The 27,183-nt window shown below is 52.7% G+C and overlaps 1 protein-coding gene across 1 annotated transcript; it reads right to left on the reverse strand.

Annotated features, from left to right (window-relative positions):
* Positions 1-480: 480 nt before the first annotated feature.
* On the reverse strand, positions 481-21,503 carry Ctdsp2 (CTD small phosphatase 2). The gene is made up of 8 exons (XM_028752121.1): positions 21,371-21,503; positions 8,835-8,980; positions 7,570-7,608; positions 7,115-7,216; positions 6,447-6,503; positions 4,307-4,399; positions 4,033-4,218; positions 481-3,851 (listed from the first exon to the last, which is right to left on the reverse strand). Exons 1-8 carry the CDS (start codon positions 21,432-21,434, stop codon positions 3,726-3,728), a joined length of 813 nt encoding a protein of 270 aa, XP_028607954.1. The 5' UTR covers positions 21,435-21,503; the 3' UTR covers positions 481-3,725.
* Positions 21,504-27,183: the final 5,680 nt, after the last annotated feature.

The following is a 27,183-nucleotide window of genomic DNA, read 5'->3' on the forward strand; positions in this document are numbered from 1 at the left end:
ATATGAATGTATTATGCTGATGACAGGAGACTGACTAGAGCTCCCCTACTGTGGGTCTGGATGTTCAGGATGATTCTGGGCGGTTCTGTGGTATAAGGAAAGGTTTTGTTTCTTGGGAGTCTACACAAGTCATCCTACTATGTGCCGGAAACCATGCAGGGCTCTGACCCTCATGGCTCTGTTTGGCAGCATCAAGAGCAAGCGTGGAGCCTCCAATCCCCCAGGGCTTCAGTCTATACCCAGCAGTCAAGAGCACAGCAAGCACATGCTTGCTAAGTACCTGGGGGAGAGGGAGTTGGTTCTAACCTGGGCCAGGGAAGAGCTAATGTACTCCAACCTCTGTAACTTGGATCAGAATTCCAGCGTCTGTTCTGCTGGGTGCTATCGTTTCATGACCTGTCTGTCAGACAAGAGGAACAGTATCCACCGAGTGTTGTGTAGGATCAGTGGCACGGAAGGAAGGCAGCTCCCACTCCTGCATAGGTTTTTAAACCGGCCTTTATTAACAATTGTAATACAAATATTCCAAAAATATAAACAGACTCTTAATGGCATCCTACAGTTCAAGTTTTTGAATACAACAAATGTATCAAATCATGAAGCAAGGTGGCCTAGGATCCCACAGCCCGGTCAGACCCCTCCCCCAAATGGCATCTTGGAATTAGGCAGATCTGGGGTAATTACAGGCAAGAATCACCAGCTTACGAAGCAGGGTGGTTCTGGAGCTGACCCTGTACTAAAGGATGGGGCAGCTGGCCTGACCTGTGACCTCTTCTCCCCTGAATGTTTTTAACTAATGATGTTTTCTAGAAAGAGTGCCTGGGGACGTAGCTTGGCTGGAGAATGCGTGCCTAACACGCATGAAGCCCTGGGTTGTCCCCAGCACCTCATAAGCCAGCAAGGTGATCACACCTGTGACCCCAGCACTCAGGAGGTGGAGGCAGGAGATCAGTTCAAGATCATTCTTGGTTAAATGGGAGTTCAAGCCCCTGCTTGGGATTCATGAAACCTTGTGTGTGTGTGGGGGGGGGGGGTTTGGGGGAGAACTAAGCTATTTTTTAAAAAGGAACTGAAGAGTAGCCGTGGCTAAGTAGCCCAAAGGGTAAACGGCTTACCATTCTCACACTTGGCCAGGCTGACACACTGGATGCAGGACAGCACAAATGGGCTGCACTGCCAAGAGGCCTCTGAACAGGGCAGGGCATGGACCTGCAGGGGACCCATTTCCTGGGAATGGCTGCTGTGAGGGTCCCATGCTTTTAGTACAAAGCTTTTCTGAGCCACTGTTAACAGAGGGGGTTATACAATTACACAAACATCTTTGGGAGGCAGGAGGGAGTGGGACAGGTCCCTGGTTAAATGAAGGCGAATTCACTCAACTCCTTTAATGAGGGGCCCATGGGCCTACGGTGCCCCCTCTACAATGTGCAGAGTGGACACCCGTACCTGGCCCATTACTGAACTGGCCCTGTGTCCAAAGCTCCCCCTATAAGAGGGACAGGAACGTCAGGCTTTTGATGAGAAGCCCAATCAGACACACCCTGTGTCCCTGAAGAGGCACCTTAGAGAGCTGAACCTGGCAGGGGGCAGATTCCTGGCATGGCTTTGAGTGGGTGCAGACACCTGGTCCGGTAGTCAGGTAGTCTACTGTGCACTGGGGTGGGCTGGTGGCAGTGGAGTGACAGGCTTCAGGAGCTGGCTCCCCTCAACCTTGCCCTACTCTCCTCCCCAGCATCACTTGCTCCTAAAACACGGAACTAGCACGGGGATAGAAGATACAACATCTAGCTGACTCTGGTCCACCACGGTAGATCCTGCTTAGGTTTGGGAAGAGAGGAGCTGGTGTGGCATCTCTGTAGCAGACTGCAGGTGGTAAGAGGGATTCTGGTGGCAGACAGGCCTAGAACTGGGGTTTCATGGCACAGCAGCAGGGGCTCCCATGAGGCCACACTGGGTTTTGGTCACAGGTAAAGCATGGAGAACCAAGAAGTCAGAAAGGGACCTTAAAATTTCATCAACTCTGAGGCTCTTATTGCTTAGTCAGGACCAGCCCTCAGAGTAGCCTTGTGAGAAGATCCCTTCCTGCAGTATTAGGATGGCAGTGAGACCAAGGCCTGGACCTGAAGCCACAGCCAAACTCCCATGTTCCTGGCTAGCACCTGGAGCCCTCAGCTCACCTTGGGAGGACCCCACAGACACAAGCAAATGATGCTGGGGAAACGGCCTGTCTTTGTCACAGAAGTGAAAGACAAGGCTCCATAGCTTTGGGCCAAGGAAGTCTGCATAACGCTGGAGGAATGCCAGCCAGCTTCCACTCAGACACCAAGCTCCACCACCAGACTTTCTCAAACCCGTGGCAGGACCTAGTGTGTGGAAACTAGAAAATATTTTGACTCTTGAGTGGGAGGTGACCACACCTGAGCCAACCCACAAATGCTGACCGCCTCCAGGGGAAGCAGGAACTCCTGCCCACCTCAGAGGGAGGGAGGAGAATCCTACCCAACCCTGGGCAGGACTCAGTTAAGGCAGTGATGCTGAGGTGGAGGCTCCTTAGGGGCTCCTTGTGTTCCCAATGACAGTGACATTTCCCATTAGTTTTCTACTCTGGGGAAACTTCCACTCCGTGACTACTTTTAAAGCATTAAGATTGAGAGCTTGCAGATGCCCAGAGTACAGGGCCATGAGGACCCTCACTCAGTCTGTCACCAGAAGCAGGGGGCATTGGCAAACCAAGTAACAGCAACACCTACAACCTGGGTAAGTCCTTGTCCCCAGGCCCTGGAGAGGAAGAGAAACAGCCAAGAAGGATAGAGGCCAGAACAGGCAAGAGTTAGCCAGGACAGGACACTGGGGAAGACACAAAGGGAGAGCCCCGCCCCCCCAGCCTTTGGAGCTAATGTCCTTGCATCAGCTAGCACAGAATCCCTGAAGAGCACTTTTGGGATCTACAAGCAAGGAGACAGACATTGAGCATTTGCATTTTCCCTGTACCCTAGCCCTTCCCACACGAACCTCAGGCCCAGGACTGCAGCTCGGCCAGATACAAACCACGCCATGTTTAGAAAGAGAATTTTAAGAATTAAAAGAATAGAAACCAGCTATCTGTCCTACTCCAGGGCAGAGAGACCTCCTTTCCCATGGGAGTAAGACTATGGCTTGGGAGTGAAGACAGCTGGCCTGGCGCTGAGCCTGGGGACACAGAAGTGCCCGTGGCAGGCGTTCTGCTGGAGCCAGGAGCAGCCCGCAGGACACAGGACCTGGTGGGTCTGCGAACATGCCCTGGGCATCCAAAAGCAGCCTCTGGCCTCTCCTTTCTCCTTGGCACAGCTCTTGTGATGCTGAGGAAAGGCTGTGGTCTGGCAAGGGAGCCTACTATAGTTTTCATGGCTGTAAAGCTCAGTAGCCCACAGGACAGCAGGAAAGGAGACAAAAGACTTGGGTTGAGTCTTGATCTTTCAGCTTCTCCTCCTACTGGACACTGGGCACCCTGAACCATAGTTTACCGGATGGGCACACGCACACACATGCGCACACGCACGCACACCCCCCCACACACACCTGGGTGCAGAGAGCTCTGGGTCTGGGTCCCTGCTCTATGTGTGGGCTGCCCTACAGCTTTAGTCCAGCACACCTGGCAACTTGCAGACCCTGTCAGTCAGGCTGACCACAAAGGCACAGTGTAGCAAAGTCCCCTGTTGGGATGGCCATTTCTTGGGGCAGGAAGGCTAAGGGGCCCGCAGCTGCCCAAGGCTGGTGTAGACATCATCCGCTCCACTCAGCTCCTCGAAGACTGGAATCAGGTTCAGCAATTCTGTATCTGCCATGTCATCAAACCAGGACTGCACAGGCACCTGGGGCAGGAAAAGGTGACATTATCTGACTTTTTCTTTCCTTTCAAATGCCACTGGAGGCTGCTGTGCCACGCAGGGGTAGTGGACTCCTCTGATAAAGCCTACAGTCCCAGCCTGCAGCCCCACCCCCACCCCACCCCACCCCCACCCCCATCCCTGATGCCTGATCCAGAGCACTCACTGCATTTTCTGGGTGGAAGATGTAAGATGCAGGCGAGTTGTCCAGGATGACAGTTTTCCTCAGGTCCCTTCCCAGGCGGCTGAGGTCCTTGACATAGCAGCCCTGGTGGAACACACAAGACTCCCGGAACAGGCGGGCCCGGAACACCCCGCACCGGTCCAGGAGATCTGTCACAGGGTCAGCATACTGGAAGAAAGAGAGAAGCTTTAGCCTGGGTGTGGTGCTGGGTCCCACACCGTCTCCTGCTCCTTCCTCCCCTCCTGCAGTCAGGTACCTTGGCCAAGCTGGCAGTGAAGAGAACACATTCAAAGAGCTCCCCCATCCGTCTCAGGAACTCATCAACGTACGGCCTCTTGAGCACATACACCTGGGAAACAGAGCGGATTGCTGGAGGAACCCCATGAGGCCACAGATGCGGCACTGCCCCTGCCCACTGACAAAAAACCAAGCAGGCCTAGATGCCTATGTCTGACCCTGGGACCTCTGCCCCACAACAGACAGCTCCACCAGGTTCCTAGGCTTCTGCTGGCTCAATAGGCCCAATCCTAACCTGCTGGGAGGGGAAGCACACTTCGTCCAGGAGCCATCTTCATTGGAGGTAGACCATCAGCTGCCTCCAGAAACAAGTAATCAAGAATAGGCCTCTCGGATGACACAGCCTATCCTGGATTACTTGAATCCGGCCACAGCCTCCGAGCAGCTTTCTGGACTGGATTCCAGCAGGACAGCCTGTGTACGTCCCCATCTGGCAAGAACCCCAAACTTCCTCAAACAGTCAACCTCACAGGGTTTCTGTGAACACCACCTTTGAGGACGTGCTTGCTCTTAAAGGTTCTTCAACTAACTCACCATCCAGTCTATGATCTGCCTGCGCAAGTGTTCCTTAGGCACCATAATGCAGCACAGGGTGTGCCCAACCCAACTCCTCCTAGCCCGGATTAGGTACCAAGTGAGCAGAGCCCTCCCAGTTAGCAGTAGTCCCTCCATGCAGGCACGGATTGCTCTAGCTATCAGCCTGCCACTCCTTCAGCCTCACAAACAAGCCGCTTCCTCAGCAGTTCTCCGAAAACACGGCTCTCCTCCCAGTCTTCCCTCAGACCCACATGGCAGGCAGCCATCTAATTCAGGCCGCCTTATTAACCAGGAGTCCTTGAACACACCTGCCTATGCCAGGGCCTCATACATTCTGTATATTCTATTTCCTCAACTAGACTGCAGGGGATGATGGGCAGAGCAGAAACCCACAGCTTCGTGGCTCTGTACAGAAAGCCTGTGAAGGAGGAGGGGCTACCATTACAAACCCAAGAAAGTCTAGAGCTGAATGTCCCAGTCTGTGAAAATAGGTATCATGCATGCTAGGATGTCTACACCACTCGGACCCTCAGGCCCACCAGCATGCCTCTGGGCATGTGGCCTCTCACCCATGCCACGTGGTCCTCACTTAACCCCAGATAGCAAGGTGTGCATGGCCAGAGCCTGGATTCTTCCACTTTGACAGATGCATATGGAGCACTTACAGAACCCGGTGTAAATACCCAAAGGACAGGAGGTCAGAAAGGTCACAGGAGGGGCCTGGGCCAGGGAAGACACAATTCAGTAGCTCTTCACAAGAGGGCACAGGGAGGCCTCCAGGCGGAAACACTACTGCCAAGGAATTAAGCAAACGGAGCAAACCCTAACAGTCCTGTATACAAAGCAAGGCTCGCCCTGTCTAGTTGTCAGGGATGGTATCTAGGAAATGGAGTGTACAGACTGGAGAGCACGTGTTTTTCCAGAGGACCTAGGTTCAATTCCCAGCACCGACTCACAGCTCACAACTTAAACTCCAGACATACATGCAGGCAAAACACCAATGCATTTTTAAAAAGCCAAAGTGATGACCAGGACTATTGTATGAAAATGTCAACAGGCTGCGCACAGAGGTGATGGCAGGTGGCCCTCTGTGAGTTTCAAGTCAGCCAGAATTAAATAAAGAGACCCTATCTTGGGCTAGAGAGATGGCTCAGCAGTTAAGAGCACTGACTGCTCTTCCCGAGTTCTGAGTTCAAGTCCCAACAACCACACGGTGGCTCACAACCATCTGTAATGGGATCCAATGCCCTCTTCTAGCAAGTCTGAAGACAGCTACAGTGGGCTCACACACATAAAATAAGTAATTCTTAAAAAAATATTTAAGAGAGAGAGAGAGAGAGAGAGAGAGAGAGAGAGAGAGAGAGACCCTATATCAAAAAGAAGGAAAAAAAAAAGCCAACAGTTCTTGCACACAGTCTGACTACACAGAGAGAAGGGGGTGTTGGCTAGAGGGTGATATGGAAGATCTGGAGACAAACCGCCAACAAAACCCAAGAGGCTGATAATAAATAGTCACGAGGTAATTTCCCTTTGAGGCTGGGTGTGGGCTGCAGACAGCTCACCTGGTGCGTGGTTCCCTCAATCTCCACAGGCACTATGAAGTCAGCATTGTTGATCGGCTAGAAGGCGGAAGTGGACAGCGTCAGCAGACAGGAAACCCCTATCCCTGGAGACAGCCTGCTAAGCAGTTCTTAGCCAGCACAGGGCAAAGTACCCATCTCTTCAGGTTCCCTTCTCCTTCATCCCTATCCATCCCACCCACCACATTCTATCTGTGGGAAGGTTCAGGGCTTTTATTTTGATAGGGTCTTGCTACATAATCTGGGCTAGCCTTTCCATACATGTTTCCATGAGCTATGGACACATAGGCATACATGCCTAGCCTTTTCAAGACCACCTCTTACTGTGTAACCCAGGTTATTCTGGAACTTGTGATTTCCCTGCCTCAGTTTCCCAAACACTACGATTGTGGAAATTCCCTCCACACCCAACTTAAGGCTTTCTTGAGTTAACAAACATACCAGTCAGGAAGACCAGATATGCTGAATGTGACTTAACTACTTTCTCCACGGTTAAACGGAGACAGACATAGCATTTAGGTGGTTATCGGTGGTGGTGGTGGTGGTGGTGTGTGCGCGCGCGCCTCTGGGTATCTGTGACTCCAGCATGGCCTGGCCCCGTCCCACTGTCATTTCCATGTTCATCTATGAAGGGTGCCATGCGGACTCACCTTAAAGGAGCTGTGCACCAGCGTCTCATCCAGGTCTATGACCACACAGATCCGTCCCTGATCTCGCTCTGTCACCTCTGGGAGCAGGCAGGTCCCAGGGATCTGAAAGCAGAGCCAGGCTGCTGAGCTGTGCCCAACAAGAAGCAAGCCCAATCATCCCTCAGCACAACGCTAGGAAGAGCCAGGCTGTCTGTAGACCGTCATCAAGCAGGAAGGCCCTGCTCAAAGCAGAGAACAGAGGGTCTAAGGACGGTTGAGGCTGAGGGAACATGTGATGTCATTCTGGATGGGATGGAATAGACAGCCAAGATGGGAAGGGCATGTGCCTGTCCCCACAGCCTTATAGGCCCTGGCAAATACTAGCACAAAGGGTAGGGAGGTGCTCAGGACAGGAAAGTTAACTGTGCTGCCTGTCAGGCTAGCAGGGGCCTACAGGGCCGGCCATATTACCATACCTGATAAAACTGGTACTGGAGACATTGGAGCAGATCAGACTGTGGGAGACAAGGGATGTGGTAAGTGTTAATTTATCAACTACAGCTGCCCTAACCAAACACTGTGAGTGCTCTCCAAGAACCCAGCCACCCAGCCCCACAGGACAACGGCCTTCCTCAGGAGCTGCTCAGGAGGGGAAGCCTCATCTTTACACATACGCCCAGGCCCTCAGGGACTCAGGTCTGAGCTCCTCTCTGCAGGGTTAGCCTTTGCTTAGTTCTTCAACTTGTTCTTACAAACATCTGTGACAAACATCTGTTTCCTTGTGCCCCCTTGGTGCTCCCTGTACAGGGAGCATGGAAACAATGAACACACCAGCATAAGACACTGGGGGTGCCCAAGCATATGCGGGAGATGGAGTTACACAGGGACAGCACTAAAAATACTGTAAAAAGTACTAAATACCCTAATGTGAGTCATGAAAAAAATTAAAAGTTCTAGAACTTACAAAAACCTAAGACTGCCATTTGAACATGTTTCTTTCAAATATGGGCTAGCACTTCCCCATGGTAATATATGATTTTACATTCTGCTTTTAACAGTACAGACAGGATTACAAGTGGTTCATAGTAGCAAAGTGACAAACTGCTTTTTGTTAGTTTGTTTATTTTTTTTTTTTTTTTGAAACACAGTCTCACTACATAGCTGTGGCTGGCTTGACACTTGCTGTGTAGACCAGAGCGGCCTTAAACTCACAGGGATCCACCTGCCTCCTGAGTGTAGGGATGCTATCTGGGTTATTCAGAGCATGGCAGTTTTATGGCTCAGAAAGCAGCTCTGGACGCGAGACAATGAAATACAGGCTTCACCACCAGATATGTGCGTTCCAACCCCACTACCATCACAATTAACATGGGGTTCACTTTTCATCTGCAGTATCTGGACAGCCACCCCACAGATGAGAAGTATCAAGAAGAGCTGGGCAGTAGTGGCGCATGCCTTTAGTCCCAGCACTTGGGAGGCAGAGGCAGGTGGATTTCTGAGTTCGAGGCCAGCCTGGTCTACAGAGTGAGTTCCAGGACAGCCAGGGCTACACAGAGAAACCCTGTCTCAAAAAAACAAAAACAAACAAACAAAAAACAAAACAAAAATAAACAAATAAACAAAAAAGAGAAGTATCAAGAAGGAGACAGAGTACTAACGGAAGAGAGTTAAGGGCCTGTGGGCCAGGGATTTTCATGACACCAGGCCAGGCCAGAATGTGTACCGCACCCCATCCTGCTACCTTGGCGATGGTGTTGGCCTCCTCCTTGTGTGTGAGCTCAGTGGAAGAGCTTGACTGGCCAACATGCTGTGTGTGAAAACAGCACAAGAGGGCCTTGAAGATACTGCGGCCACGGGGCTTCTTAGGCGAGGACTTGGAGACTAGGCCTGGAGAAGGGAGGAAGGACAGACAGACAGACATTAGCTACAAGGACACTGTCAGTGTCAGTCAGCAGCTGTACACACGATTTCAAGTCTCAGTTCTGCAGGGGTACAGCACACACCTGCTCAACAGCTGCATACAGTGACACACCCCTGCTCAACTGCCTTACACACTGACAATGGAGTGTGTGAGTGTTTGTGTGTGTGTCCCTTAAATGAGGTAACAGTAGTAATCTCTGTATGTGTGTGTATACGTGTGCACACTCGCGAGCGCCTCCCTTGAATGAGGAAACAGTGAATCCCCACTCTCTGGCTTGGGGAGACCTGAGCTGCACAGGACTTAATCTTCATGCTATGGCAGGTCTCAAGAGGATCTCAAGCTAGGCTGGGTGTTCTGTGACCCAGTACCAGCACTGCCATCAAAATGAGTTTGTGAGGCCCTAAGGTCCTCGGGCAAGCAAGAGAGCAACCTAGTCCCCTGGGTCTGTGGAACCATGAGTCAGATCAATGTCAGCTTCCCTAGACCCTGGATCCACAGCCACAGAACTGAGTCCAAGTTGCTTAAAATCTCAGAGGTACCCCAAAATGGTTTGAGACGGTTGTGGATAAAGAAGCTTGCCACCCAGCCTGACCAACCGTGCTCCATCCCACATGGTGGAAAGAACCACTTCCGACAAGCTGTCCTCATGCATGTGTGCATATAGATGAGTGTGTAAGCATGCACACACATGTGCACACACAAAGCTGGACTTAAGAAAAAAAAGGAACCCTAAACCTCAGCTCCAGTTAGCTGACTGCATCTGAATCTGTGTGTCCTTTTCACAATCTAGCCACTTTCCTTAATACTTCATTGCTCACCCAAACACCGTCTTCCCCAGCCCCACCCCAGGGAGCTGGTTGAAAAGAGCTGAATTAAGACCCTAGGTCATGACACAACACAGCTTCCAGTCCGAGGCTGAAGCCTGTTTCCAGACTGCAGTCGCTCTCTCTACCCTGATTATCTGGGCTTTGGTAATACAAAGCCAGTTTACCAGGAAGCTCAGCGAGGTAGCCAGAAAGGCTGGACTGAGAGTGCATTACAGGACCCAGAAGCAATGGGTCTGGTGACTTACACAAGGAGCTGCTGAGGGGGCAATGTGGCCAGGAGATGGCGCTGTCACCCAGTCATGGAATGGTCTCATCTACAGTCTCTTCTGGAGCGGGGTCTGCATGTCCCAGAGCTACTTGAGAAACAGGCTGGTCCACTTTAACAAACTGGACAAACTACTGTGCAGGCAAATAAGCGCCAGAAGTGCCATGTGAGGGAAAAGCAGAAAGACCCCTGGCCCCAACAGCTTTCCCTATGTTCTTCAGAGGGGAGAGAAAAACCACACAGTAGTGGGGGCCACACACTGGCAATTCTTGCTCCCTCTGCTCCTGTGGGAGCCCCCTTACTGGAGTAGATGACACCAGAGACATACATACCCACCGACCTGGCTGCCTGAGACCCTGAGGAAGAGGAGAGAAAACCCAAACAGTTCCCCAGATCAAGGGTGGAGAAAAGGTCCCTACAGAGCAGCCAACACAGCAGTCAGTGAAGTACCCTCTCACTTGGACAGTCAGCCTGCCTAGTGTGTGATTTTTCCCCTTCTTCGGTAGGCTTAGTGTTGTTACCCTTAATTTTGGTATGGACGCTGGGGACCTCTCCAAAAGTAACTGAGCCTTTCCAGAAAATTGTCTGAAAATGTGGGCATCACTTTTTTAAAATGTGAAGTTAAAGGACACATTTTTATGTGAATTCTCTCCTCCTGTATGTGGATTCCAAGGTTCAAGGTCAGGTTGTCAGGACTGCAGAAGAACAAGCATTTTCACCCCTGAACCATCCTGCCCGCCCCTACGGCATCATTTCCACAGTCTTGGCTACATGGGAAGAACCAAGATTTCTTTGGGCATTCTGTGGTGAAGTTTTTGCTGAAAAAAAAAAAAAATCTGTCAAAGCCTTCTCAAAGACCAAACTCAAAAGCTCAGCGGAGGTGGGATAGCTGTCTGCTCCTTAGGAAGGACCCTCCAGATTCCTAAGCAATTCTGCAGAAACCAGAAGGAAGGGGTTGCTCCACCCCTCCCCGTGTTGGCCGCACTTAATTCAGGGCTCAGGCCAGATGCAGATGCAGAGACAGAGCTCCAAGACCAGAGCTGAAGCTTTTCCTTTGGTTTGTTTCTTTCTTGCACAAGCCACAACTGGAGGCGTAACCCAGGCACAGTCTTTCTTAAAAGACCACACAACCCAGGCCTTTCCTCAAGAGAGGCCACATCAGGAGTGTGCTCACTGTCACAGCTACCAGCTCTGTGAGGATACGAATCCTGAAGCAGCTGGCTGGGGCCAGGGAGAGGCTTGCCTATGTCCACTGCAGGAGGCCCAACAGACACAAGTTCCTAGGCCAATACAGAGACCTTGAACTCTGGGGGTGAGGGGCTTCTCTTAGGCAGTGTGACCAACAGCCTCTGTATCTCAGGAGATCAAAACAGCCCTGCCCTTGAGTGCAAGCCCCTGAAGGAAACACCCCACACCCAGGACCAGAGACCTTGAACTCTAGGGGTGAGGGGCTTCTCTTAGGCAGTGTGACCAACAGCCTCTGTATCTCAGGAGATCAAAACAGCCCTGCCCTTGAGTGCAAGCCCCTGAAGGAAACACCCCACACCCAGGACTGCACGCTGCTCCCTTCAGGCCTCACCTGACAGCAACCTTTATGCAGGCTGCTTTCCTTACTTTTTCAAACAATACTCCTGAGGGGCATCAGGGCTGGATTCAGCCTCCCCCAACGTGGCTGCTTCCCTGCAGGGCCAACAATAGCTAGCCTTACATTCCACAGCCTTTGGTCTAGGTATGGCAGGGGTTAACAATGTCACCAACTGACTACACTGCAGGGCCTCTAGGGCTTGCCCCTCCTACAGAGCTCGGTCCCCAAGAAGCCTTCATTCTCATGCCATAACCCCCATGTGAGGGAAGGAAGGCGGTGCTGCAGGAGCTGAGTGGCCGCAGCCATGCTTACTGAGCACAAGAGCAATGCCAGGCCTTGTGCTGGACACTTGCTGTCAGTGCCTCACTAACCCTCAGTAGGAGCTCATTTGTAGATCCTGCTCCCCATCTTCAGGAGGCGGATACACTAATATCACAGCCTGCTGGGGTCATGCAGTGAGAGCCGAGTGAGAATTTGAACCCAGAGCCAAGGCTCGTGGCCACTCCCCAACAGCATCTAGACAGCGCCACACCGATCTCTCTCTCTCTCTCTGATTTTTTTATTTATTTGTTTTATGTATGTGAGTACACTGTCTCACTCTTCAGAGAGAAAGGAAGAAGGCATCGGAACCCATTGTGAGCCACCATGTGGTCGCTGGGAATTGAACTCAGAACTGCTGGAAGAGCAGTCAGAGCTCTTAGCCTCTGAGCCATCTCTCCAGCCCCCACCCCCACCCCCCGGGGGTCGCGCTCTCTCTTTTTTTTTTTTTTTTTTTTTGGTTTTTTGAGCCAGGGTTTCTCTGTGTAGCCCTGGCTGTCCTGGAACTCACTCTGTAGACGAGGCTGGCCTCAAACTCAGAAATCCGCCTGCCTCTGCCTCCCAAGTGCTGGGATTAAAGGCGAGCGCCACCACTGCCCGGCTCACACTGGTCTCTTATAGGAAACATTTGCTCTGCTCCCCTCCAGGACGAGCCTCACCCCTCACCACCCTCCTCCATATTTTTGGGCAGGTCAGCGAGGTACAGAAGGCAGCGAGGACACGAGGCTGAGCCATAATCCCACTTCCTCCCAAAGCCCTGTGTGGAAGGCCTTCGGCCGGCTGGCTGGCTCCTCAGTCAGTACTCCTTACAGTCAGTGCTCCACAGGCATCCCTGACAAGTGCGTCCCTGCCCCCACCCAGCCCAGCAATTCCTTTCCAAGGGTAGCTAGGTCTTCCCCTCCTTTCTGCTCTCCTGGTCCCAAGCCTCTCAATGTCCAACAGACCAGCAAGGGACAATGGGGGAGGAGCCAGCTCTAAGTAGAAGAAAGGGCTGAGGACTAAGGACTACAACACCCTCCCAACACCCGCCAAGGCTGCTAGGGTTCCTCATGAGGCAGATTATGGACAGAGGCCGCCAGCGAGGTCTCCCTCCACTTGGTACTGTCTGGGTTGGAGCCCAGGCTCTGCTGGATTCAACCATGAAGCCTTACTTTCTTTATCCAAAACTTGGGTTAATAGCAAGACCTCACTCAGGACAAACAAAATGCATGAGTAAGGTCCAGGGTAGCCTCTAAGACTAAAAGCTACACTAACCGGCAACAGCCTGGACCTCTTTTGTAGGCCTCAACATGGATCACTAGTTGGGGATGGCATGGGTCTCATTCCAGGAGAGCAACAGGGAACTGGGGGCCCTCCCTTCCTCCTCGTGTAGTTGAAATTCAAGGTCAGATGAGGGATGTGTGACCGGGAGAACCGCCCCCCCCAACTACTCCCCACCAGCAAACCGTTCGTTCCCACTCTCCGCTCCGATGGATGGTGCTCTGGGTATGACCGGCATCACCTGATACAAACACCACACTCTCCCCTACGCACCGCCACAGCAGTAAACGCTCTATAGAAGCCTGTGCTTGCACACAAACAGACGAAGCCTGGCCTTACCAGGATGACATTATTTTTAACCTTCTGAAGGTCTACTTGTCACAGTTGCCAACAACAGTTATGAATCCCGGTAAAGGAGCTCCTCACAGGAAATTTGCACAGCACCGGACAGGCAGAAGGCAACTCCTTAAGACCATTCACAAACAAGGATACTTTCCTGGCTCACTCCCTGCAACATCCGAGCTCCCCCTCAGCTCCCATCCTACCCCAGCAGAGGGCAAGGCTGGCCTCACTATAAAATGGCCTCTCTGAGCAGCCTCCCTCCCGAGCTATTGGAGGAAGGAGAGTATCTGGAGCATTTCCGGCCCTTCTTGGCCAGCTGCCTGAGCCCTGCCGCCAAGACACATCTGATTGGGGCTCCCTGTGGAGAGGAGTCCTCCCAGGTTGTCAGCAAGAGGCATCTGTGCCTTGGCTACGGACCGGCACTTAAGTGCCAGGTTGAAGGAAGGGCTCCTTGGACCAGCAGGTGAGTGGGCACAGAGACAAGAGGGCAGGAGATGCCTAGACAAGCCCACGGGCAGAGCCTCCGTGGATGGTGGGCCTCTCTAGGCACAGTAGCCAACTACTGATGCGCTCTCCTCTGCTAACAAGGCAGGCAGGGTAAAAGTAGATGTGTGAATCCAACTGCATGGGCTGGGTTTTTTAAGCAGTTTGCGTCACAGGATTTGGCTCACACTGGCATGGCTTAGGCCTCTGGTAGTCCCACACCGACAGCTCCTCTGTTCAACTTGTTGGGCAGAGAGGCTCCTCTCTTCTTTGTATTTGAGGCAGCCATCTCCATGTGACTCACACCAGCTTCAGAATCCTGCCTTAGCCTCATGAGGAGGACTTAGGGATGGGTGGATTTATGCCACCATGTCTCACAGCCCCGCCCCTGCCCCCGCCCTCTCAGGGTCTCAGATATGGATTTTAAGAACTTTCTCTTAGTTAAGAGGATTTTGGTTCTGGAAACAAGTATTCTCAGGCAACTTCATCTCAGAAGGGGCCTCTAGCTGAATTATTGGGAAAGGAGTATTAGGAAGCTCCAATACTTGACAATAATAGCAATAAAAATGTCAGGGTGCACCGCCGTGGGGTCTCCAGAAGCAGCAGGTTCTGGAGCGGCACCCAAGACATGTTAGGGGCTGGATCCTCCCCTGCTGCACAGTGCTGGACAGAGCAGGGTGACACTGTCGGGTACTGGATGCCATGTTAGCACTCCCTCCTCCTGTGGAGGGGCTGAGTGGGCTCATGGGAGGGGGGGCTAAGGGAACCCTGGGAAGTAGGACTGACACATCATCTTGATGACGATTCAGGGCTGGTCTGCGATCTCTGTCCCAACCTTCGGAATGCCTGGGCTTCACGGAGAGCCAAGAAGAATCCAAGGCAAGGATGCAGAGACGGCGCAGGCCAGAGCTGAAGGGTACCTGCCCAGGTGCCACTGGCTCCAAGGGCTAGGTGAACCATAGGACTCGGGGTCGATCTCCACCAGCAAATAAATAAATAATTCTTGTTTTGGCACAAATACCAAACGTAGCAGGAACCTCAATTTTTCCATCTGTAAAATGGTAAAAGAACGACTACCTTAGAGAGTGAGGATTTTATGGGCTTCAGAGTGTCCTGGTCTGAAGACAGCTTCCTGTAGCTGCTATGCACTAGGCACAGGACACTTTCACACTTGAAAGTCAGCTTCAATCTCAGAATGACAAACTATGACACCAACTGAGATTTCTTACTTCAGAAGGCCACATGGCACAACAGTAGGTCAGGGGCAGGCCTGGGAAACGGCCTTTTCTGGGACTATACAAAACCAATTATGTCTCTGCCTCTGAGGCTGGCCAACCTGCTCCCTCCTCAGGACCTGGCCTCTTCAGTCGCGTGCTCCTCCTCCTCACTCTCCTCTGCTTTGCTACCGGACCAGCCAGTGAGAGCAGGAGTGTGCAGCAGGCAGGGCCCAGGCAAGCGTGGGCTCCACGAGGCAAGCACGTTTCAGTTCTCAGCAGGTGCCTCTATCTGGCAAGTGAGACGCTTTCTATCTCCAAGGCTGCGGAGACAGGCTCTGGGTCACAGCACCTTGCCCACGGTGAGTGTTCTGTGAATCCCAGCTGGGACTGAGTAAGCAAGGACAGTTATTCTCTCCATTCACTCAGAAGCCTCTAGGCTCCCCGGGAAGAGCCACGGGCCGCCTAATGAAAGTGACTCTGGACCCTGAGGGAATCTTGTGCTCAGGGCTGAACAGGCAGTTGGCGTCTTTGCTGTGCTCCCTGGCTCCTGTCCCAGGACACCTGTCAGAATCACGGGGAGCATTTGGAGCACACCCGCCCGGCCCACCTGCCAGGCTCTGAGTCACTGGGTCCCAGGTGTGCGGGTGGGGGAGGGGCTGTATTTTTAGTAAGTGTCACAGGAGAGTCTGATGTGTGTCCTTGGCTGAGAGCCAGAGACTTTTCACCAACCCCCTCAGGATTACAAGGCGATTCCTCTGGAGCCCCAGAAGCCTCTCTGTCCAGCAGATCTGATGATGGCCTGGGACTAGTTGGGCTGACTCTGGTCTGCCTCTCTAAGACCACTTGTTTTACTCCCAAAACAAAGACAAAACAAGACCCTAGTCAAGAGACCTGGGCTGGCTGTCCTCCCTGTCATTATCATGAAGGAGAGCCTCCTCCTCCTGCTGTGCAAACAGAGGTGGGTGCTTTGTCCCTTTCCATAGATCTGTGTCACACAGCCTTTCTCTCACTGGAGTGGGAGCCGTGTTTGCTCCCAGGGAACAGTGCAAGTGGGTTAGACCAAATTCAACAGGACAGGAGTCTGTCAGGATCATAAGAGGTGACAAGGAGGCCCTCCTGTGATCCAGCACTTGGCAGGAGAAGTTCAAAGTCTGTCTCGTACTACAGCACCACCACCGAGGATGAGGGGGGAATATTAGAATATGAGAGAGAGACGGACAGATAGACAGAGACGGAGTAAGTGTGCTTTTATGTTTACGTTCACTCAGATCAGCCTCAAGGCTCTGCCCGGAGCCAGGCTGTGGGGTCCATGGAGCCAGGCTGCAGGAAACGTCTTAGAGAATGCTCCCGTGGAGTGAAGGGCTGGGTGCTGCACTCACACGGAACTTGTTCTTGGTGTCTGATCCTGAGCGGTCCATTTCACAGAAGTTCACTTTCCCCCTTCTAATCCAGTTTCTTCCTCAGATCTGCATGTGACATGTTCATCTACATCCCAGCTGGCTACACACAGGCTTTCAGAGCACGTGAGAGCCGTCATCAGCAAATCGCACCCTCCCTCTCAGTCGTTTCAGCTTGAGACAGGATGGAAAGCATCTCGAGGCTCTCACACTCAGACCAAACCTCTCTCTACAGAGCCTTCCTTCTGCTAGTCACTAAGAGTACCTAGAACCTAATCTCACCGAGACCACAGACTCTCCAACCAAATGAAGACCGTGGCAGTTACAGTCACACACACAACTGCCAGTTCCCTCTCCAAGACACCAAACTGCTTCCAAGGTTTAAGCTAGTCTTCAGAGACTCTCTCATGAGGCCAGGGCTGTAAGGCCTCAGGTAAGGGCTTGTCCTGCCCCCAGGTGCCCAGGCACTGGCTCGAATGCCTGAAGCTCCACCCCCTTCACACGGGCACAAGCAGCCGTCTGTAGGAAGGCCTTGGAAGGCTCAGAGGCTCCTCCGTCCAAGAGGCTCAGGCTCCTTCCACACCAAGGTGGTGACTGCCCTTAGTAGTAAAACCTTTCCACAGCGTGTCCAGGGGACGGAAGCAGGAGGACAGAACACCAGCCAAGCTGCTTTTAGGAACCAGTCTGAAGCAACCAATACCGGAACGACAATAAGAACACTTAACTGTCCCTTCACAACTGCTGATCCACTTCCTCACCAGTCCCAGGATCAAACATCCCAATATGGAAAAAGACAACACCCACAATTCTCAAAACTGAGGGGGACGCTGTGCCCAACTACGTATGTCAGTTAAGTGCATGCGTGTGCACTCACACAGCCCACTTATGTCACATGTTCTCTCCCATGCGTGTGCACACACACAGCTCACTTATGTCACATGTTCTCTCTCATGTGTGTGCACTCACACAGCCCACTTATGTCACATGTTCTCTCCCATGCATGTGCACTCAGGTCATTTACGTTCACATGTTCTCTCTCCCATGCTTACAGCATCTCTTGTATCTCTCATATCCTGTTGTTAGAAATGTACATCTCACTAAAGGACTGACTCTCGGAGAAGCCTCCAGAGCCAGCTGCCACCCTGTTTAACTTCCACCTTCTCTGGCTGGGAGGAAGGACATGGGCCTCCCCATGCCTTTGATCCCCAGGAACTTTTCACCTCTACCCCCAACCCCCTCAAGTACTGCTTCTTTAAACTTCTCCGAGTCAGCGGCCAAGTCTCAGGCTCTGCACACTTACTAACTGTGGTAGAGCAAAAGCCCTACCCCAGGGCTCTCAGTGTGGGGCAACACTGGCTTACAACGGTCTCAGTGGCCACTCAGCCTTACCCGGGATGGGGGATAAGTCCAGAGGGAGCTGGACTGAGTCTCCTTTCAAAGTTTTTCTTGTTAAAGGCTTAGCTACAGCTACAGGGAGCTTGGACTCTAAAGGGAAAAGGGTAGGATCTCTTCCTTCTGTGGAGAGCAAGAAGAGAAACTTGTCACTGAGGGGCTGGGGAGACGGCTCAGAGGATTAGAGCACTGGCTGCTCTTCCAGAGAACCTGAGTTCAATTCCCAGACCCCATGGTGGCTCACAACCATCCGACTCCAGTTTCAGGGAACCATATGCCCTCTTCTGACCTCTGTGGGCACCAGGCAACCACGTGTTGCACAGACATACACGGAGGCAAAACACCCATACACATAAAATATGAATCCAACAAAATGATTCTATTTTTTTGTGACAGCAGTCTCTGAGAAGAATCTCCAGAGTAACTAGCCATTAGACCCCGCCCAGTTCCAGATGTGAGACAGGAACCCAAAGCTTAGTCATTCTTCTAAGAGTAGGCACTGGATCTTTCCCATAACAGATCATTTCTGACTCCCCCCAAAGTCCTGATAGGTTACTGGAGGGCTCGCCTCTACCTCACTTTGGGCTGCCAAAGGCAGCCTTGTTTCCTCTGCTTTCCCCATCTGAGCCCAGAGCTAGGTACAGCCTCCCAGTAACTGGATGACCCCTTACACCAGGCCCCAGTAAATACCCATTCCTGTCAAACGGATACTTTTATTTTTGATGTGATACACACACGACCAGCTTTTTGCTGTAGGAGAGCCATTTCTCTCGTCTGCCTGGAAAGATGATCTAATTTTGCCGCTTTTATTATCAATGACTTCAGCAACTTTGTTCTACCTCTCCGACTGTAATTACTTTTGAATCATCAACACACCAGGCAGCCTTAACACTCAGAGAACAGAATGCTAAAAATAAACAAACAAACAGTCAAAATAAAAAACCTGTCCTGGTAAACAACTTAACTGAGAAAACACCGAAGCTAGGGCAACCTGTTTCTTTCCAGAAATCAACTCATAACAAACTGCTTCACTCTCCTCTTATGCTCTTCCAAAGGTAGACAGGAGTGGGGGATGGGAGACGGTGAGGGGGAGGGGCAGGAATCCCTAAAGGAGCGTGAAGATGCAGCAGGTTCTGTTTGTAACTGATGTCCCACTCAGCTAGTCGGCCTGGTTGCTGGGTACCAAGCAGCTCAGAAGCAAGCATGCCTCTTGCCCCAGTGCAATCGAATGACAAGGGGAGGGGGAGAGAGACCAAGAGGCTGCTGGCTGGACAATTCAGATTCCTCCAGGGAGAAATGTGAAGGACAAACTACACACAAAAAAAGAAAACAAAAATGTAACTCCAAGAAAACGCAACGAGCACCAGCAACCTGACACGGTCAGGAAGCCAGCTGCTCTGCTCTCTGCCGCCTGTCACTCATCCTGCTGGATGAAACTTCAGCTCTGATTTGCTCAGTGCAGCTACATACAGCACAGTCCGGATTCTTCTTATCCCACTGTGGCCTCAACACCCTCAGGACACCACTAGGAGACCCTGTAAGGCAGCACAGGCGGGAAGGAGGCACACGCTGTTCCTGGCTTCTTGTCACTATCCCCTCCTCTTATGTCCTTGCCCATCAAGATTTCCTCATCCGAGGCTTGGGTCTTTTTCCCGGGATAAGGCAGCGAGGGTAACTAACGCTGGCAGTAACTGATAATAAACACAGGCAGTCTCCCTCTGCAGTGCTCGGCACTGCTGAGGGGTCAGGAGAGGAGATGAACTTGCTGTGCGGATCACACAGCTGGGTCAGTGATGCAGTCAGAACAGAGACCCTGGCAAGGAGGAGGGGCAGGCAGGGCTTCGGCTCACAGCACAGGCTGTGAAAGCCAAGAACCACGCACCACTCCCCTTCCCCCATCCTAACAAGGAATTCCAGAGAGCCTGGGACACCAGCCCAGCTTCTCTGCCCCTAGGCTAGGCAAGTTGGGTAGACTCCTTGGGAAGTGAACCCCAGGAAAAAAATGACCTGCTGCTTAGTATTAATAAGGGATGAGGACCTACACCCCAAGCCCCACAACTGGCCTCCTTCCAGGCTCTAGGCCTCAGTCGACTCAATTGTGCCACGGGCCTTTTATGCCCCACTGGAATAGAGAGAGAGGGCTGCAACGCTTGAGATCTGATCCAGGAGCGTGCTCACCACTCAGCCTCTGAGCCAAGTGGCCACAGTCCTGGGAGTTCTCTAGAAAAAACCACCCGGGGGGGGGGGGCGAACACTAGTCCTTACTCTGGGAAGAAATTTCTACCAGATATCCAGAACACAATGCTCAAGGCCAGATGAACATAGAGGAGAGGAAGAGTTTTAGGGGACCCCCACTGTGACCAAACCGAGCAATCCCACCTTCCCAGCCCCAATCTCCTCCCCGCCCCCGCGGGAGGCTAAGGCCTTCGCTCCGCTCCCCAAGCACGCACCCTAAAGAGGGGCTTCGGACGCCCCTGTCTGTTCCAATCCGACCCCCGACCCCCATTAGGGAGAGGGACGGGGGTGTCGCGAGCCCCTGCCCACAGACAACTCGCACTTTTTCCGCTGCGCGATTCAGAAACACGCTGGGTCTGATGCCATCCGGCGAATTATGTAACCAGGGACACCGCTCCCGGGCTAAACAAATGCGGCTGTGTGTGTGTGTGTGTGTGTGCAGCGGCGGCCCCGGGGGAGCGCACGGGGCAGGGAGGGGCTCCAGCCCGGCCTCAGGTCCGGCTTGTTTGCTCCGCCGAACCGCTTAGAGTCCCGCGCCCGGCGGTGACCGCGGCCCTCCCCCACCCATCCCGCCGCCCCCGCCTAGGGGCTGGTGAACTTCGTTCCGAGTCCCCGCGCCGCCACGGCCGAGCGCCCGGGCATCCCGGTCCGGTGTGAGAACTCCGGTCCCGGCGGTGTTCCAGCTCGGGACCCCTCGTGCTTTCCCCGCGGCCCCGGGGGCAGGCGCGCGGCGGTGGTGGTGGTGTTGGGGGGGAGGAGTGACCACTCCATCTCCGCCGATCGGGTAGGGGCGGCGCGGGTGGCCTGGCGCGCCGCGCGCCCCCGCGGGGGAGGGGTGGCCCGACGGGTGACAGCTGCGCCGATGACACCCTCCCGCCGGGCGCTGGCAGCCTCGGGGCCTCGCTCAGCTCCCGACTGGGGTCCGAGAGCCGACGGGTGCGCGAGGACCGACGGACCCCCCCGGGTCTCCGCCGGATCCTCCGCCCCCTCCCCTCCCGGGGGCGACGCAAAGTTTTTGGGAAGTTGCGCCCCTACCTTGCTTGGTGAGCACCAGGGCGTCTTCCCTCCGCGCCTGGGTGATGATGGAGCCGTGTTCCATCTAACAATCCCGCGGGCCCGGGCTGGCTGGGCGGGAGGACGCGCGGGCGGGCGGGCGCGCAGGCGGGCTGGGCTGGGGGGCCTGGGCGGGGGCCCGTTGGGCTCCGGCTCCCGAGACTCCGACTCCCGCAGCTGCTCACATCCCCCCACCCCTCGCGTTTCCTCCCCGGGCCGGGAAGGGAGGCGGCCTGCACAGAGGGCGGGCGGCCCAGGCCGTGGCTCCCCCGGTTCCCCCAGCCCCGATCCCCCGGTGGCAGCTCCGGGCTCCTCAGTTTGGGTCCAACATGGAGAATCCGGAGCGAAAACAAGAGGAGGAAATGGGACACGGGGCGGTTTCCAGGCTCCCCCCTCCCCTCCGTACTCCAGATAAACAACCCGCCGCTGCAGCGCCCACCCCCGCGCTCCTCCCAGATCTTGGACCGGCCTCTCCACCGCCTGCCAGCGCGTCCCGCTCCGGGCCAGCGTTCTAGGCCCCGGGACCCTCCACCGGCGAGCGGCAGGGGCTGCGGACCTTGCAGAGGTTTGCTATTTTCTTACGGAAAAAGCGAATCCCCGAGGGGGGTGGGGTGGCGGGCGGGCAAGCTGGCGGGGGAGACTTGAAACCGCTCCGGCATTCCGATTGGCCGGCTCGCAGAAAGGGGGCGTGGCCCCTCCTTACTATGCGGTGCAAGGACCCAACAACATTCCAGTCGCCACGGCCACGCCCCCCGGGCCACTCCCCGCTTGCTGGGCTGCGGCCTCCTGGTCCTCTCGGCCACACCCCCTTCCCAACTACTTAAAAGGCCACTCCAAAGCTCCGGTTTCCGTGCTCGGTGCTGGGGTGTTTGTGTTTCCGATGCTTTACTCTCGAAGAAGGCTCAATGGTTCCGCCCTACGAAACCTGGGAGAAAATGGAGAAGCCAAATTGGGTTCGAGGCAGTTACGGTATTTCCTGCTTAGGACCCAGTGCCTTATATAAGAATACCGCTAATATATATCTGGAAAGAAGTGTGTAGGGGCGGAACCGAGACCCCAGAGTGTGAGGAATGGAACTGACCTCGGGACAGGGTGACCACACTAAAATGACACCTTATGTGTAAGGCCACCTTAGGTGCCAGACGCTCCCATCCTTCTAGCCTAGCTCCCCACCACCACCACCTCGTGGTTCCGTCCTCAGTTTGAGGGAGATAGAGATGCCTAGTGGACCCAGAGAGCCCTCCCGAATTCTTTAGGCCCAGGCCCAGGTTCAAGGTTTCTCAGGAAGGGTTTGGTTTCTCCATTTGTCTGCTAGGAGTAGCAGCTCCTAAGGAGCGGTTTCAACTCTGTATTGAGTTGTTTTAAAAATTGTATGCTGTATATGCGCCCCAGTGAACTGGAGTGGGCTCTGGGAATCAAAGTCGGCTTTCCTGGGAAGCTCTCTCCCTGGCTGGGCCATCCCACTGCCCATTTCAAATGCTTTTTAGTGATCTGTCCTCTGGTGAAGTGCCTTGGGAGAAAGGGATCTGTCCAGGTCTGGCCATTCAGATTGCTATGGATGAGTTACTAGGATTCAAGACCTTAGTTCCTGGGGAATGGGGGGGGGCAGCTTTCCTACTGTAGTCCTCATAGCTGGACATTTGTGTCTCTTCATGTTGTCCAAGTAGGTCAAAACCTACAAGGTACTATCATCATGGTATGTATACATCCTGTGTGTTCCTTACAAGTGCGCATGCCTGCCCGATCCTACTCACACACAAAAAATACTTTTTTTACATAACACCATTTTAATGAAAACGCTGTTTTTTCCAAAATGAATGTGACTGTTACAGAGGATCTGAATGATGCTTATGTAACCTCAAACCCTGAGTCTTGGTAGATTCTAATTCATTAACGGGAGAGGAAGCCGGGGGAGTTCTGACACATTGGCCTCCCACTGTTGAAACAATGGGATCCCTAAGGAGAGTCTCAGCAGGTTGCTAAGGGACCTCGCTGGACTTTGACCCTGAGCTCCTGCTAGGCCGTTCCATGCTGAGGCCTGCTCCTGTTAGATGACATTTGTCTCTTTCCTCTTCCACAGGTAGTTTCTCCCTTCTAATATTTGTAAAGCACTTCCATATGTATTCCCTGACTCATTTGATTTTTCATTTCATTGGTTAGCAGAATAGATATGTTCATCTTTGAGAGGAAGAAACATGGTCTGGAAAGGGTTAATTCATCTGGAGTCTCAGCTGATGGAGCAGCGGCAGCAGTGGGGAAACTGAGGCAGGCCTGTCATGAGTTCGAGTCCTTCTATGCACCTTATCTAGAAACTTCCAATTTAAAAGGCCCCTGGAGACTAGGAACTGTCCTGTCCGTTATCGGATCTCTTGTGTCTTGTGTATAACCAGACAGAATGAGAGCAGTCCTTGTATGTTTGCCCAACAGTGGGGTAACTTTTTGTGTCTTGGTGTTCTTCTATGTAGGGTGCAGTGGCTCATAGCCAGAGATGATGCGTTGAATGCCGAGAGACAACAGCTTGTCGCGCGTCTCACCCTTGGGTGTACGCATGGTCAGATCCGTTCCTTTGTCTCTGTGTTCTCTTCTGCTTCTCGGGCTTTTGTGTTTTAAAGTCGGGCGTTGCTACACAGCCAGCCCATGGAACCCTGAACCTACACTGATCCTCTTGCCCCAGCCCCATGAGTCCTGCGATTACAGGTATGTCTTATGCATGGCTTCTACTTCCTTTTTCAAGTTGCTCTCTAGATGATGTCATCACTCACCTCTCCTGCGTGTAGAGCGCTCTGGACATCTCTGAACCATGCAGAGCAGGGGGCCCTTAGGCACTGCTTGCTTGAAACCAAGGAAAGTTTGTGTGTATACACTCAAGAACCCAAAGAGGAGAAAAGACAGGGTGTAAAGAAACAGGAATGAGCAGGAGTGGGGAGAGAGGAGGAGGAAGAAGAGGAGGAAGAGGAGGAGGGAAGGCCTCTGAGAGGCCAGTCAGGGAGGGCTCTTCTGTCCATGGGGTCTAGGCAGCCTCACTGGATCCCCCAAACCCAGATAGAGAAAGTTTGGACACCCTTCTGTTTATATATCTCCACTCCGGAAGTCCCTGTAGAGTGTCAGTAACGGGCTCTTCTCCAAAGTAGGGTGGTAAGGGAGGCAGGAGGCTAGATCATTCTGACTTTTGTCTAACAGACTTATAGTCTGCCTGCCTGCAAATTCTGGGCCAGATGCCCATGGTGTAGCTTTGACTCAGTTCACGAATGACAAGCTGGGGCTGGACGGAAGGCTCAGCAGTTAAGAGCACTTGTTCTTGCAGAGGACAGGGGTTTGATTCCCAGCACCCATATATGGATGGCTCATAACCATCCATAACTCTAGTTCCAGGGGTCCAGTGGCCTTTTCTGGTCTTCAGGCCAACTGCGTACATGTGACAGACACACAGGCATACATACAGGCAAAGCACCCACACACAAAATGTTTTTCTAAGTGACAAGTGGAGCCCAACCCTTTATCCTGTTGACTCTCCCTGGGTTACTTGCCTGCTCCATTCTCTCTGTCTCTGGCTCTGTTACTGGTACTTTGAGGGGCAACTTAGAAACAGCAGCACTTCCCCCAATACCGTAACAGAGGGATGGGAGCGCTCACACACGGAGTGGCTGCCTTGTCTTCTGTGGGGACTGGGGTCATATGGGTGTCCCTGGACCAAGACTGAGCTGAGGGAAACAGAATTGGGCAGGGCTGGAAGAGCTTCCTCTGGTACATGCATGCTTACCATGACCTATAAAAAAGCAAGCACAGGGCAGGCCAACAGAGACCTTTCACAGTCCTCTCTGAAGTCATGGAAATGTCTTGTTTGTTTGTTTGTTTGTTTATACAAGTGTTTTGTCTGCATGTATGCCTGAACACCATAAGAGAGCACTGATCATGAGCTCATGAGCTGCCTTGTAGTTGCTGAGAATTGAACTCAGGACCTCTGGAAGAACAGCCAAGTGCTCTTAACCACTGAGCCATCTTTCCAGCCCAGAAGTGTTATATTTAAAAAAAGAATAAAAAAATATTTCAGGTAGGATCTCATGTATTCCAGGTTGTCCTCAAACTTACAAGGGGAGCCCAAGATGATCTTGAGTACCTTACATTTGTGTGTGTGTTGTGTTTGTATTCCTTCGAGTGTGGGCACATTGTAGTATGTGTGCCTGTGGAGGCCAGGAGGTCAATATCAGGTGTCTTTGTCACATTATCTGAGACAGGGTCTTATATTGGACCTGGAACAAATCAGTTTGGCTAGGCTGTCGGCCATTCGCTTCAGGGATCAGCCTGTCTCTGCTTCCCTTCTCCCTCCAGCAAACCACCTCATCCACCTTTTACATGAACTCTGAGATGGGATCTCAGATCCTTACACTTAGCTGCTGAGCTGTCTCCCCAGCCATGGACGACCCTGATCCTTTTACTTTCATCCCCCAAATTCTAGGATTCCAGATGCGGTACCAACACACCAGGTTTATGTGGGGTTGGGGATTACACAAACCCAAGGCTTTGAACACGCTAGGGAAATACTCTACCGACCGGCCTACATCCTAGTCCCCTGTTTGTTATTATTTTATGTATTCGTTTGGTGTTTGAGACAGAGTCTTACTATTGTAGCCCTGGCTGACCTCAGCCTCACAGAGATCTGCTGAGGCCCGGTCTGTTACTGTGTGCTGTAACGCTGAGTTCTGTACCCGCAGGTCTCCTTGCCTACCAGTAAATTACCAGCTTTTGTTGTGCACACTGTGTTCTTTAATTTAAAACTATTGATTGAATAAAAATGGTACAGATAATTACTGGAGGGATTAGAGGTGGACAGGTTTTGAGTTACCTGGTGGGGGGAAGCAGAGAGAAGGACAGGAAGAAGAGGAGGAGGAGGAGGAGAGAGGAGGAAGCCATCGTGAGAGGCGATAGACCATAAGCACATGGCCAGGAGAAACACAGCGAATATTTGGGGTACGCTGCTGAGGAAGTAGCCAGGCCAGCAGTTAGAAAAGTAAATTAGGGGTGACCCCCTAGTAATTGTCAAAGCCAAATAAAATAACCATAGTCTGAGTCTCATTTGTAAGCTAGTTGGGGATAAGTTTAAATTAGTTCAACTACAGAGATCCACCTGCCTCTGCCTCCTAGTTCTGGGGTTAAAGGTGTGTTCCCAGGACTGGCCATTGTTTGTAGTTTAACAACAGAAACGGTCCACAGTCTGGAGTCTTTTAGTTGTCATCTGGTTATTCCCAAGCCCCCATTCTGTTTTGTACCCTCGGTGAGTTCTCAGCACCAAGGTTGCACAGTCCTGTGTCCTGTCATAAAGTTTGTGCCAAAGTAAGGTAGAGAGAGAGGGAGACCAGTTACAGGGCCTGAGATCCGGAGCATCAGACACTGGGGAGGAGGGAGGAGCTGGCGCAGGGAACATAGTTTCTCTGTAGTGCTGACTGGGAAACTCTTGGGGGCTATCACCCAGCCCCATCACTTTCTTGCTTCCTGACTCTAAACTCATATTCCAGTAAAGATAACAGCCTCCCTTGTGGGTCTGGTTGTAAAGATTCAGTAAGAAAACAGGTGAAGTCTGAGGCCCGAATCACTCCTAGTAAAATCACTCATCAGCCCAGGCCTCTCACACCAGAGACCTGAAGTCACCATCCTCCCCAAGGCCTATCCACTCACACCCATAGGGGATCCAGAACACTAGCGGCTCCTCCCTTTCCTTTCCAGTCACAGAGCTGTTCTGTCAGCAGGCTGGCAGCAGGCGTCTCATCCAAGTCCATCCTGCTCCTACATGCAAATCT

This window comes from Grammomys surdaster, unplaced genomic scaffold (assembly GCF_004785775.1).
Source record: "Grammomys surdaster isolate TR1022 unplaced genomic scaffold, NIH_TR_1.0 125877, whole genome shotgun sequence".
NCBI classification, from domain to species: Eukaryota; Metazoa; Chordata; class Mammalia; order Rodentia; family Muridae; genus Grammomys; species Grammomys surdaster.